Raw genomic sequence first — 14,043 nt, forward strand, 5'->3', positions numbered from 1 at the left:
TGCAGTTGATAAGCAATGATTCAGAAAGTTACAACTGAATCTAACAATGTGCAACGAGCGAATGCACATAACAAGCTGACAGGTTTCTTCCACTCGTTCTCCCTCCCTCTCTCTCTCTCTCTTCCTTTCTCTCTCTATCTCACTACCTCTCTTTGCACCATTCAGCACTGATGCTCGTTCAACTTCGAATAACGACTGATAAGACAGCCAGGAGCATAATAACTGTAGCTAAAGCTCTTTCTTGCTTCTTCTACAATCCGAAACGAGTCAAAGTTAAGCCGGAAATTTTGAAGTACGTTTGATGTCGCCTTAAAAGCTGCAACAATTGCATTTGATGCCAAGAAACAATTGCCGCAAATATGGCAAATGGCAATTGAAAAATGAATCAGTTTGAATGCTGCATTCAGTGTGCTCGACTTTGAGATACCCGGTACTCAGGATCCCAAACATGCTAACATGTATTAAGCACACATGTGTTTGTTCCATCTTTTATTATTTATTAATCACATAATTTATATAAATTATAGTTTAAGTACAATTATAATATAAAAATTCCATTTTATTAAAATAAATTATTGTTTATAACTGAAAAGATAAAAAAATTAAAATTTAAGTTTAAATTTAAGCTTTTTATTATAACTTGGGGCCGAAATTCCAAATGTTGTTGATTTTTTATTGGACAAAATTAATATACCCTTTGTATTTTTTAAAGTCCAGGGTGTTAAAAGAAAAATCCTCTTTCTTGTACTTTCACACTTTATGCGCTTAACAAAGACACTAAAGCAGAGGCGTTGACAACAAAAGGAAGGGAAATGGAGAAGGAGAAGGAGAAAGAGAACAACCGCATCGAGGTCATGAGCGTGCACGAGCATGTCGACAAGGTCAGTGTAGATTGCAAATGGGGGGACGAAGAGTGTGTGTGCGATTGTATGTGTGTGGTTTTTATCTTTTGTGTGTGCACATTTCACACAAAAGTCAAATTGAAATCTGCATGAAAACCCTTCAAGTTGCATTGCAAGATCTAAAGGAAAAGCCAGAGAAAAGTTTCCTTTCAATTTCGCAAGCAAAACAGCAATCGTAAAAGCATATGTAGATATAAATACAAATATCTTTTTAGCTCTTCAGCTCTTTAGGTCTTGCACATTTAATCGGATTTTGCATTGCAAAAAATAAATATTGAAATGTCAGTTATCTAAACAGGGGTAGGGGAAGGGGTAGGCAGAGAAGGGTTGTGACTTAATTGGAATTAATATGCTTACATAAATTCCATTTAAATCCAACAAGCTGCTGCCCTCAATTAACATATGTAATGTTCGAAGTAGACGCAGTCACAATGCACAAATATTGTTTGGTTTTCTCTATAAATATATATACATATATATATATACGTATATATATATATATATACTTGTCTCCGAGTGTGTGTGTGAGTGTGTGGCATGTAGCCAGGTAAGCCAGGTACGTGAATGTGAATGCCGCTGGCAACTGTGCCATAATTTACACTCTATCGAACGATAACAAACAACCTGCATAATGTATGGCTCTTTATACCAACAACAGGAACTAACTGTGTGGCAGAGAGGGGAGCGAGGGAGGCACACTGTTGTTATTGAACGATGGGGTCACAAAGTGGCACAAACAGCGCTTCAAATGTGCGTACGTATATGTGTATGTAAAAGTGAGTGTGTGTGTGTGTGTGTGCAATCTATAAAATACTTGCACACTCGCTACCTGCATTATCCTTGAATGCGATTCAAAAGTGCATGAAAAAACGTTCTCACTTAAGCTACGTTAGTGTGTGTGTGTGTGTGTGTGCTGCAAGGACAAGCTGCCAATAAAAATATCTAACTCTAGAGCTGCACTGTTGCTTCAGCTGCATTTAACTGCAACCATTTACGCTTTATTGCCAGCATTTTTGGCCTTGCCACTTAACGGTTAATAGCTGCCAGCTGACTGGGCTCAGACAGTGTCTTTATTCGGCCAACAGTTTTGGGGATTTGGGCAAATGCATTTGCATTTAAATGTTAATGTTCATTGGCAAATATTCTTCTTTGGCGCACACTCACGGCGTATACGCAATGTGCAAAGTGTAATATTACGTATACGTAATATGCAAGGGCTTGGTTATAAAATCTTAATTCCCAACGATTGATGGCCCAGACACGCATCAATGGTGGTTGTTGTCAACAAGCAGAGAGAGCAAGATAGAGGCAGAGAAATTAGAAAGAGAAACATGTAATACTCGGAGCAGGCAATACATTAAATTTTATAACCAACACTTATTTGCATATGACTAAGTACACTCACACACATCGACTGCGACTGTGTGTAACATTGATTGGATTTGTTTGAGTTTTGGAGAAGGCGTAATGGGATGGGCGGTGGAGGCGGAGGAAAGACCTAGCGGATAAGGAGGTTAAGTGCCTGGCATTTGGCAAAAGCCAGAGAGCCTACTTTGAAACTCGTGCTAATAATTTCCCATTTGCACGACCAAATTGCGGCTGCATCGTTTAATTTAATGTATGCCTTAATTATGCCTCTGTATCCATTCATTCAACTCTCATACTCTTTCTCCCCAATTACTACTTACCACTCTCTTTCTCCTTCCTCCTTTTATCTCTCTGTGCTTAATGAAATGGCAACTTCTTTTGAGCTACCAACGCACACATATTCTGTACTAGTTTAAATGATTAATTAAGGCAAAAAGCAAAAGTCAAAGGCATTAAAATAACTACGGCAGCTTCTTTTTTGCCAAATTGCGAACTGTATATACTATATGGTGGTTGCATTTATTCCTGGCCTTGTCTGTCAATTTAAAATGCTCAGTGACCTTTATGCATGGCCTTCAAGTTGCCTGACAATCTGTAGTGTAGAAAACTCAAGAACTGGATGCATTTTAAAGCATAACAGATGCGCTGAATTGTCCAAAGATCGATAACATTATTGACAGTTTAATTTTGGTTTTGCAGTTTTAATTTTATTGTAGCGCTCAGAGCTATTTAAAAGTCACGACACAAGAGAAAGCTTTAATATGTGTATTTTTATTTATTATGATAATAGATAAGACAAAGATGTTATAATAATATCGATAGTATTCTTTTCGATTTTTATATTATGTGAAAGTAATTTTGGAAATTAGTTTAATTTTCAAATGAATAAATATTTCTTAATAACCCGTATGATAATTTATCGACCATTATGCTGTCAGCTCTAAACATACATAAATGCATAGTTCAGTATATTACTGATTACCTATATTTCAGCTTTATTAATTTTATATTCATGCTTCGACAGAACACATACTAAAATTGGTTCATGAATAATTATGCAATAATTGAAAGCAATTTCATGATGTGAAAATGATTGATAATGAGAAAGCTTGTTTAACTAGAAATTAGATAAAAGTACTAAAATTACGCAGACTGTCAGGCACAAATAGATGAGTGGCTAACATAGCAGTTAATGTATAAAATAATGGTTATCCGACCCTCTCTCTCTCTCTCTCTCTCTCAAAGCCCCTTGGCACCCAATTGAGTCAACAGTTTTTGCGTTGTTTATAAAACATGCGACTACATAAAGTTTGTTGCCTGTTTGTGAATTATAAATATTGAATGCCAGCAAATAAACAAATAAAAAGAACAATAGCAATGCGCAATCTATGCAAATAAACACAGAGTGGGAATGATAGAGAGGTGAGCATGGAGAGAGAAGGAGATAGAGTGTGAGATACAAGTGAATCCAGGGGGAATAATCTGCTCATTATGCTGATTAAACTGATATACTCAGACCCACAAACACTTGCATATAAATGTAAAGTAAATTGTAATTAAAAATGGGTATTATGACGGCATTGTTAATTAACAAAATTTAAAGACCATAAATGTCGACAATGAAACTTATTCCGTTGTTGCGTTGACTCTTGAAATGAATATGTGCAAATGTGGCACCTGGTCCACCTTGTTTCAGATGTGCATAGCCCCCCTTGCCGTTCTTGTTCTGATCCGTAATCACAATTTGTGTGATTTTACGATAGAAGGTCTATCAAAAAGAATTAAAGAATTAAGAAAATTAATTTGAGAGGGAAATGGAAAAACGCACCTGCTGCTTGAAAGTATAATCACGTGTCACCACACGCAAAAATTTCGACTTTTCATTAATGATAACCCTCTCGAGATGTGTGTCCCTGAAAACACGTGCTCCCCACGTAACACTGTGACTCCTTTTGATGTCCTCACCGCGGCCAAGAGCCAACAGGGAAAATATTACCAATGCAGCCAAAAAACAAACTCTCATCTTGCTGAACTTTCGATTCTCAAGTATGTTTGTGACTGACATCTCGACTTATATAGGGCCGAAAAACAATGGCTTAAAGTACATAAAATGTATTATTATAAGAACAGAACTGCATTGAATTCAAATCTTTTGTTTTCTCATTTTAAATAATGGCATCAGCTGACATTCCGAATTGCGCAGCTGTTTGCTATTTATAGCCCACTATATGTGTTTCTATGCATGTGCAATTCAATTTATCACAAAATAAATCAAGTGTATATGGTAATAAACCGAGAAGGGAATTGATATCTTTTAAGTTGCAAACGATTTAATACTCTAGAAAATATAGATATTTCATTTCAAAGACATTCTTTCGAGTTGCAGAAAAATATCTAAGATAATCGATTTAAAAACTAACACTTTTTGAGTTGTAGAAATCCCAATACTCTCAATACTATTATGAAAAAAATTTGTTTAACATTTTGACAAGCTTTTTTAATGTTTTTAGTTATAAATTTAATGTTATATTTAATTTAATGAAAATGTTAAATAAAATTTGATTTTTGTAATTTTCATATCAAATTTCATTTAATAAATAAATAAATCCAAAGGAAATCCAAACAACATATTATCTTATCTATGATTATATTTTTTTTCTGTTACAAACAGTTGCTCAAGCCGATCAGACTGTTCAATAACAATGCATGCAGGGTAGAGTGCACATTGTGAAGTCAACGAAAATGTCAGGGTTGTTAAATTGTCTAGTCTTTGCTTAAATCAAGAGAAAAAAAAAAAGAAAAAATAAAACCAAAAATTTAAACCAAAAAAAAAATATTTTGTAGAAAGTAATAGGGAAGGGAGAAGAGAAAATAAGAATTCCTCACAGCGCATTAAACATGCAAATTTCGAAATGGATTACACATGAATACCTAAAATGCTGCTTGGGCAAGTCAAGAGAAGTCAGAGGCCGGGATCGGGACTGAGAGCTAGGAGCGGAGGCTAAAGGTCGAGTTTGGATCTGAAAGCTGACTACGTTTCTTATTCTGCTTCGTTGCCAGCTGTGGCTGTTGCTTTAAATTTGCTTAAAGCCAAATATTTATTTAATTTTTGTTAGCTTCAGCTCACACCACCTCCACTCTCTATCCCCCCTCTCCCTCTACCTCTCCCTATCCCTCTGTCCTCTGTTTACGTATGCCCCGCTGCACAGATCCAATTTACTCAAGTACAAAGACCCTGTCGCGTATATTGTCGAAATTTTATTGTACAAACATGAGAATGTACAACATGTGTAAGTGTGGGCGTGTATTTGTGCATTTGTATGTGTGTGTGTGTGTGTGGTTGAGCTTTATGGTTACCACGTTGCTGTTTCTCATTTGTGTCTGTGTGATTGTGTGTGTGTGTGTGTGTGGGCATGAACAGAGTTTAAGCTTGCGACCGGTTTTTAAGTGTCTGTTGTGACTATGAGTGTGTGTATATGTATGTGTGTGTGTCTGTGTTGGTACCGCAAAATAAAAACGATTTTTGGCAAACAAATCAGCTACACAAAAACCACAACACAATCACAGAAATAAAGCAATAAAGGCGAGCATAACACGCCGCAGTTGTAATACCCTTTAAGACCGCAAAGATGATAAAAGATAAATATTACAATTTTAAAGCGGAACTCTTTTTTAAACTACTAGTCTTAAAGATAATTTTGATAAACAGATTGCGAATTACAAAATATTTGTAATTAAATAAAAAAAGTTCAGTAAACAGTTGTCAACTTGTGGAAAAAAAAAAATTCCAAAACTCAAGTTCATAACTATGGATTTTACCTGGTAAAAACATTTTAATCATGTATTCAGAATATTATTGTTAAATTAAGACAATATGCGGATGAAATGGCACCAACTCAACATTATAAAGTTCAAAAATGTTAAAACTATTTGATCTAACTTAAAGAATCTTAAAGTTTACTGAAAATCAAAGTATTGCTAAGAAAAATCGTGCCTGATATGTATTTTGGATTTTTTTTTTCTATGTACAAACATGTTGTTATAGTATTTATACTACCCTCGTTTTTTCTGCTTTATAGTTGGACTATTAAATGACAGGAACAAAAGAAGAATCGACATCAAAAAAACATAAATATTTGTACAATTTTTGAATAAACTCCTACTCGTATTGTTGTCTTTTTGAGTACTCATATTTCGTTCACATTTCAAAGCACAATGGATACAAAAACATCATATTATTTGTTTTTCATTCATTGCTTTGCTTATGTTGATCACATTTAAATATTCCAAACGAAAAACGTTCATATATATATATATGTATATCGAGTACATGCTTATATTCATATTTATTGTTTATGTTATTTAAATTCAGTTAATACTGCATATTTTTGTTTTTTTTTTTTGTATTTTCATTGCGTTTTCATGCAGCTTTCAAGTGATTCATCACTGTCTCAATTACTCCTACAACAGCTGTCTCTTTTTTGTCCGCCTCTGTCTCCCTCTCACACATTTTCTCACTTTGTCAAGGCACTTTACTGTTTAAACGCTTTAAATAATTTTTAATTAAAACAAATGGCACTCGAAACAAAACACGCACTGCCAACAAATTGACAGAGACAGCAACTGTAATTATATCCACAGTAAATGACTAGAGCGAGATGGCTAGTGGCTGTACAAGCAAGAGAAAGATAGAGAGAGAGACAGTATGAAAGGGAGAGCATGAATTACGTGTTGTTTGTGCATGAAATCAAAAGCTGCTTGTTGTTGCTGTTGCTGTTTCTGTTGTTGACACTGTACAACGACAGCAGCAACAAAACTACGCACACACCTACAAATTAACAGCACCTGCAGCTACACACACACACACACACACACACACACACATAGAGAAAGACACAGTGACTGTATTCGTGACAAGTTTGAGACAAAACAAACAACACAAGAGACTCGAGACTCAACTTCATTTGCAACCGGAAAGAGAGGGAGGAGTTTTCCACTCGCTGAAATTTTCACGCTAGAAATTCACTACACATCAGTGATGCCAACCACTCCTTAAAAACAAATTAAAAAAAGACAGGAACCAGAAAAAAAGGATTATATAAAATAATTTTATAATAAATGTATAACTATTATAGTTTTCCTTAAATTTTCTGATTTTAAATCTGTTATTATTATTTGGAGAGGTCCTACGGCTCTCTGGCTAGAGTCGCCGACCTGCTACTTAAACTCTATAGATCTACAGTTTGAAAAATAATTGGGTTCGGCACTGCCCCAATGCTAAGTTTTAAGAAAAGTTATAAAAATATGTTTCATCAGCCAAGTTTACGTCATAAAACTTAATGATTGTCCCACAAAGACTGATTTTAAATTTGATAGCGGAAAGAAAAAAAATATATTAGCGAATAATATTAAAAAACTGCATTTGCAGCATCCTAAAATAACTTAAATTTCCGTATATAAAATGTTTTATATTTTAGTTTAGCAAAAGTAGTTTTGAAAAGCTCAGTTCTTTCCATAAAAAAAAGCCAAATTGACAACACTGATATATAGAGAAAAAGAGAGAGGGTTAGCGAGAGAGCGAGAGGGCTAGAGCCATTAGCCAGCAAAGTGAACTCATTCAATTGAACACTGAATACAAATGCAAGTTGATTTAACTTTAACCAAACAGCATATTTATTAGAGATGAAAGCTTTTATCTCTCTCTCTCTGTCTCTCTCTCTCCTGTTCTCTCCCTCTCTCTGTTTGTTTTAATAACAGTTATTAGCTTCACATTTGGGTAGCAAAAGCGCCACGAATTCATAATTATACTTTGTAATCTGTGGCATTTGTCAAACTCGTATTCGTGCATTCACAAACACTTGCCACATGCCATACACACACATACACACGCACACAAAAGGAACGCCCTCACACACACAGAGCCCTTTGATAAAATCCACTTAGAGTCTGCTGAGCTCACACTTTAACCCCGTCTCATTCTTTTTGTATTTTTTGGCCAACTTAACTCTCGTCCCACTCAATTCGCAATTCCTTCAATTTGGGCGTCATTTTATTTGACTGCGGTAAAGCCACTTTAGGCTGTCCGTCTCGCTTTTTGACAATATCAAAGTTGCCACTTTGCCACTTGTCACACACACACACACACACATACACACAGAGAGTGCAGAGTGTCAGCTGAGCTGAGCTGAGCGGCAAATAAATGCCATTTAATGGCCTTAGTATGCTAAACGACATTAACGTGGCGCCCGAGTGTCAGTTAACGCCTGTCAGACACAACAGACGCACCACCAGGCGCACAACATGCCGCACTGTGGCATGTGGCACGTTGTTGATTCCACTTTGTGCCCAAAATTTTCTCATTTTCCACAATTTTCTACAATATTACGCATACGCCACATTGACAACGCACAGCTTCAACAGGCAATTACGCTACAGATTGGATACATTTACTGATATATGATTGTGTTAGACCTATGTATACCCTATAGATAGATCTGATAGATCTGTAGATACCCTATAGTTGCATTTAATAGTAGTTTAGTTATTTTTATTCTTTTTTATTTGCACTGACTATTAGAAGTAAAGTAAATAATTCAACTACAAGAACACTTTTAAACTATAAAGATATATCTTAACTCAACCACAGCTATTTACCAAATTCAAGCTCCTTGTCTTTCTCTTCTGTCTAGCTTTCATTTGATGTTGCAACTTGCAACAAATGGCAGCAAGCTTGTCAATTTTCTCAAGCTTTCATCTCATTGTTCTGCTCGTTATTCTCGTCACTAGTGATTTTAAACAGGGTTGGGATGAGTGGGTGTGGGTGGATGAGGAAGAGAAGGAGGAGTAGGAAAAGAGAAAGAGAAAGAGAGGGAGAAAGAGGAGGAGGAAGAGGAGAAGGAGGAGCACTTCAAAGCTGCAACAATGTGCGCTGTCATTGTGCTAGTTAAAAGTAAATTGCAACAAATGTTGCACTTTGACCGCTTCTGTCTATGAATGTGTGTGTGTGTGTGTGTGTGTGTTTGTGTGTTTGTGTGTGTCTGTGACAGCAGCTGCCCGCGAACCGACGACTGACAGTTTCAATGAATGCGAAATTTCCTTTGGCTGAGCAAATCAGAGCCTTGCCACGAAATGTTGACTTGCCGCAGCAGTTGTTGCAGCTGTTGCAACTCCTTCATGCAAATTGGCCTTTTGCCTTTCACTCTGGCTTTCTTTCAAGTAGTTGCCTGTCCTGCGGCCAGCTGATAAGGCAGCCTTCAACGTGCCACATTTAAATTTCTTATACCCTGTACCGAGAAGTTACAAAGGCTCTATTCAATTTGTAGAAACAAAAATAAGCGAAATAATTTGAAATCCAAATTCAAAACTATATTAATTATGTTATTTATTAAATAATAATATTTAAATATTTTGTATTTTACATTTATTTAAATTGCAGGGTTTTTCACTGTCGAGTATAGTTTTTCCAACAAGTTTTTCTTCATGTTCAACTATAAAATGTCGCTTGGGCAAACAATGAAAATGGCTTTTCATATTTAATAGTTGTTGCAACCGAGTGCACACAGAGTGTCACTTGGAATTAAAGAAAAACTTAAAGTTGAAATGGCAATTGAAATTGCCTGCCACATGCCACCTGCCACCTGTCAACAGGCAACTGGCAACTGGCAACTCAAACACGAAAAAGCGCAAGGATCTAGCAAATTCTTGGCAAAACTTGGACTTGAACAAAGCTAAGCAAGTAATGGAGACAGCAAATGCTTATTATTTGCATAAATTGTACAAAACACACACACACACACAAACAAACACCCACAGACACACAGACAGACTTTTGGGGGTGCAAAAAATGCAAATTGTGTAGCAAATTTGAATGTCAGACCACAATTCACTTGTTAAACTCACATTAAGAGCAGCAAATGCGAGTCTGTGACATGCCACATGCAGCAACAGCAGCACAATAACAACAACAACATCAACTACAAAAGCTGCAGCAATTTTCGTTACTCATGCGCCGCGTGGTACGCAATTTGTTGCAACCGCTTTGCCTGCGTTGTCACAGTTGCTGCTTTTAATCGAAAAATGTCTAAATGGGAATGCAAAAATGTGTAAGTAATCGAAAATTATACACTAGCAGTTACCCTAGAATCGGAAGGCATTTACACAAGTTACTCTGTAAGAAAAAAAACAATTGCTTTTCGATTTATTGAATACCTAACTGGATTTATAATACTAAAACCATTTGCTAAACTGAATAATACCCAGTTTTTAGTATTTATATTTAGAGGGTATACAAATAGCTTAACTAAGGCTGCAACTTATCATTATTTGCCCACTTCTTCTAATATTTTTTAGGTTATTCTGAAGCTTAGCCAAAAAACTTGGCTCACAAAAACTTTTCACTTTGTCGTTGTGAATGCGAATGTGAATTGTTGTTGTTGTTGTTCCTGTGGTTGCTCTTGTTGTTGTTGTTGTTATTGTTGTTGTTGTTTCTACTGATGGTGGCATGCGTAACAGCTTTGGTTTTGCTATTCGAAGTCAATTTAAAGTTTACTTTTTTATTGTGGCCGGATAAAGTTTCAACGCAAAAGTTTTTCGCATTGTTCGGGACGCAGCTGCCGGCTACAAACTGGGCTAAGAATACGGATAAAAAGGGAGTAAGAGGATGGGAATATGGCTAAGACGAGGGCCAGTGCTAAGCTATGTGGCATAATCGATTTGGTTTTGGGTTTGCTTTTCCCTTTTTTCTCTGTTGCCTTTTCATTTTAATAACTTTTTTGCTGCAGAGCGCAACAAACGTAACTGCAACAAAGTGTGGCAACAATTACGTGCGACAAACAAGCTAACAACGAGACTGCAATCGACAATGGCAACAATGGTGTGGCAACTAACAAAAAAAAAAGAGGTAAGAGGGAAAAGAGGTTTCAAACTGGGTTAAAGACTTCGTCTGCGTTTGTGCCACATCCCTTGACATTTGACGCTAACTTGCAACTTTTGTGTTGCACCTTCATAATTGCGGCACGCTTCTAAGTGCGGCAACAGAACAACAAATTACGACTATCCTGATTATTTGGGAAAACAACTCTCAACTTTCACTCTGTTTTTGCCTCTATCTGTCTCTCTTTCTCTTTCCATTTATCTCATAACCATAATGTATAATTCATAAATCGCATTTAATAGTTAATATTTCATAGTTACTAATTTATTTATATATATTATACAAAACCGCAAATTCCCCTAGGGGAAAAACAAGCTTTGTAAACCAATGAAAAGCACAATTTCATTTATTTTTCATCTGGCAGTTTAATTCAATTGAAGCTGATTAAAAATTAATTTCAAATTAAATGTGCGCTCAATGAAATTGCTATTTCCAATGCCAGTATGTGTGGAATGCGATGAGATTATTGACATGAGATATCACGGGGGTAAATGAGGTAGTTATAAATGCTGTCAGCTAACAAAAAAATTCGACACATTTTAAATCGCATACAACCACAATTGACCCACCCAATCAACCAACTAAATACACGCACATACACTTTGCAAAAGTTCACATACACACATACATACACATATTGGCCAACTTATACAATGCTGACTAATAAGTACACGAGGCAACTCAAGCGGAAACGGAAGTTGTTCCAAAGTCCGTTGAAATCAATTTTAAAGGTAAACTTGTTACAAGTTACAGCAACAATTACAACAAGAACAACAAGAACATGAAGTGAAAAAGCAAAACTAATTGCAATGCTCATTATGTCCACTATTCACTTATTTACTGAGTGGGGTAGTTAATTGTATTGGAATTGGTCTATTGAAGTTTCTCTATAAGATAACTTATTGAAGGAAATTTTTACCTAAAATTTACTAAAATTAATGGTAATTTTATCTATATTTATATTTAAAAGAAATATACAAAATTAGACCTAAATAATACAATACTCTAATATTGAAGAAAAATAAATGTATACAAATAATATTTAATTCAGCTTGAACTTTTATGGAGGGTTTTTAATTTTCGCCCTGCCCTATTTCTTGTCAGACCCATAAAGAATGTTATGTATGTATTTATTCATGTATTTATCTAGCTAAAAAACAGTTGACAGAGGGACAAACTAATTAATTTGAGTTTAAATACAATTATAAAATAAGAACATGAAATTAACAATTAAATATATTATAATCAATTTTATTCTATAAATAAAAATATACAATAATATATATTAAATTAAACTAGGGGCAATCAAAATGACAACTGTTTTACTATTATAAATTCTGGACAAGTTCTATGATATGTATATATGATCGTTGTAACAAGTAACAGCCATTAGAAAAATCTTTTAAATCTCAAGAGTCTTTGCCTAGAAATTTTTCCGACTGCAATAAAAATAAATTTAATTTTCAATTATTTTACAGGTCATGTGCAAGTCATGCCTGCATAACATTAGCAGTATTAGTCGTATTGTTGCTTTTGTTGTTAATGGGCCTGCGAAATGTAGTTATTGTTGCAATGAAAGTTGCCATTGTTGTGTTGCTGTTGTTGTTACTCTGCTAGTAACTGTGGCTGATATCGATTGTTATACATATGTGTGCAACACTCACATATATACATACGTGCTCCAGATGCGCCCCATTAGCGTCTCTTCCAGTGGCAAAAAAGTTTTACAAAATTTATTTGCCTCATTTTGTGCACATTGTTTGGCTGTTGGAATCTGCGTGTTGTGGCACGGTAAAGTTGCAGCAACGCTTGCAGCAGCAATTAAAAGCCAGTACCCCTCTTGCCGCCCTCTTACACCACATCGCACGTTCCCTGTTCCTGTTCCTGTTCCTGTCTAACGCACTGCACTTTAATGAACTCCGCCAAAAACTTATTTTGTAGCTGCAGCTAATGGCAATTTATGTGCGTTAATAATCGCTTAAATGCAAAAAGGCAGAGTAATGAAAAAGTGGGCAAGATGTCGAGAGGGGCAAGCGTTTGAGAGAGAGGCATGAATTACCCTCAATTTCCAGTGAGCGTTTGCAATCAGCGTTATCAAAGCCATTTAATTCTCATAAATCTGGCAAAAGTTGTTAAAAACCCATTTAAAACTGTCACCGTAATGAACGCTCAACATTTCCAGCACTTTGATTCTCATCTTTCCGTTCCGTTTCGCTCCGTTCCTTTCTCTTCCTTTTCCTTTCCTTTCTCCACACTCTCTGGCAACTCTGCTCGTCTCTGAAAACTGCAGAAATTGCTGCTGCAGCAGCTTGCAACTTGCCAGCCTGACAGACTTTCACTGGGGATGTTAATTAGAAAACTCTTGAAAATTATTAAAAACTTTCGTGGTTGTCAGTTGGACGAAAAGAGTTGTTAACTTTTGCTGTCTGCTGTAAAGGGCCGTCTCCCTTTTATCCTCTGCTGCCAGTGTTGCCAGATACTTACAAGTTTTGTACAGGTTCCTTCCTCTTTTACACAACGAAACTACGGTATACGAAGCGTATTATCAATTCCTTAGTTGCTGCATGATACTCGTACGTATACGTAATATTATGTTGTATATGCTAGCTTTCATTATGAAATACTTAATTGTCCTTATACAGAGCAGCAAAGTTGTAACAAGTTTGAATGGATTTCCGACAAAATACGATTGTCTCATGCATAAATTATGACAGCTTATTTGAAATAGTTAGTTTAAAATTTTAATTCAACAACAGAACGATAAATATTTTAATTAAATTAGCAACAATAACTTCATTGTTTTACAAACTTAATTTACAGAGTTTTGTTAAATCTAAAAAC

At 35.7% G+C, this 14,043-nt stretch overlaps 1 protein-coding gene across 1 annotated transcript; it reads right to left on the reverse strand.

Moving 5' to 3' along the window:
• Window positions 1–3,805: 3,805 nt before the first annotated feature.
• LOC117784315 (probable salivary secreted peptide) lies at window positions 3,806–4,303 on the reverse strand. The gene is made up of 2 exons (XM_034622013.1): window positions 4,099–4,303; window positions 3,806–4,038 (listed from the first exon to the last, which is right to left on the reverse strand). Exons 1-2 carry the CDS (start codon window positions 4,291–4,293, stop codon window positions 3,868–3,870), a joined length of 366 nt encoding a protein of 121 aa, XP_034477904.1. The 5' UTR covers window positions 4,294–4,303; the 3' UTR covers window positions 3,806–3,867.
• Window positions 4,304–14,043: the final 9,740 nt, after the last annotated feature.

Source organism: Drosophila innubila (genome assembly GCF_004354385.1).
Source record: "Drosophila innubila isolate TH190305 chromosome 2R unlocalized genomic scaffold, UK_Dinn_1.0 1_C_2R, whole genome shotgun sequence".
Taxonomy (NCBI): domain Eukaryota; kingdom Metazoa; phylum Arthropoda; class Insecta; order Diptera; family Drosophilidae; genus Drosophila; species Drosophila innubila.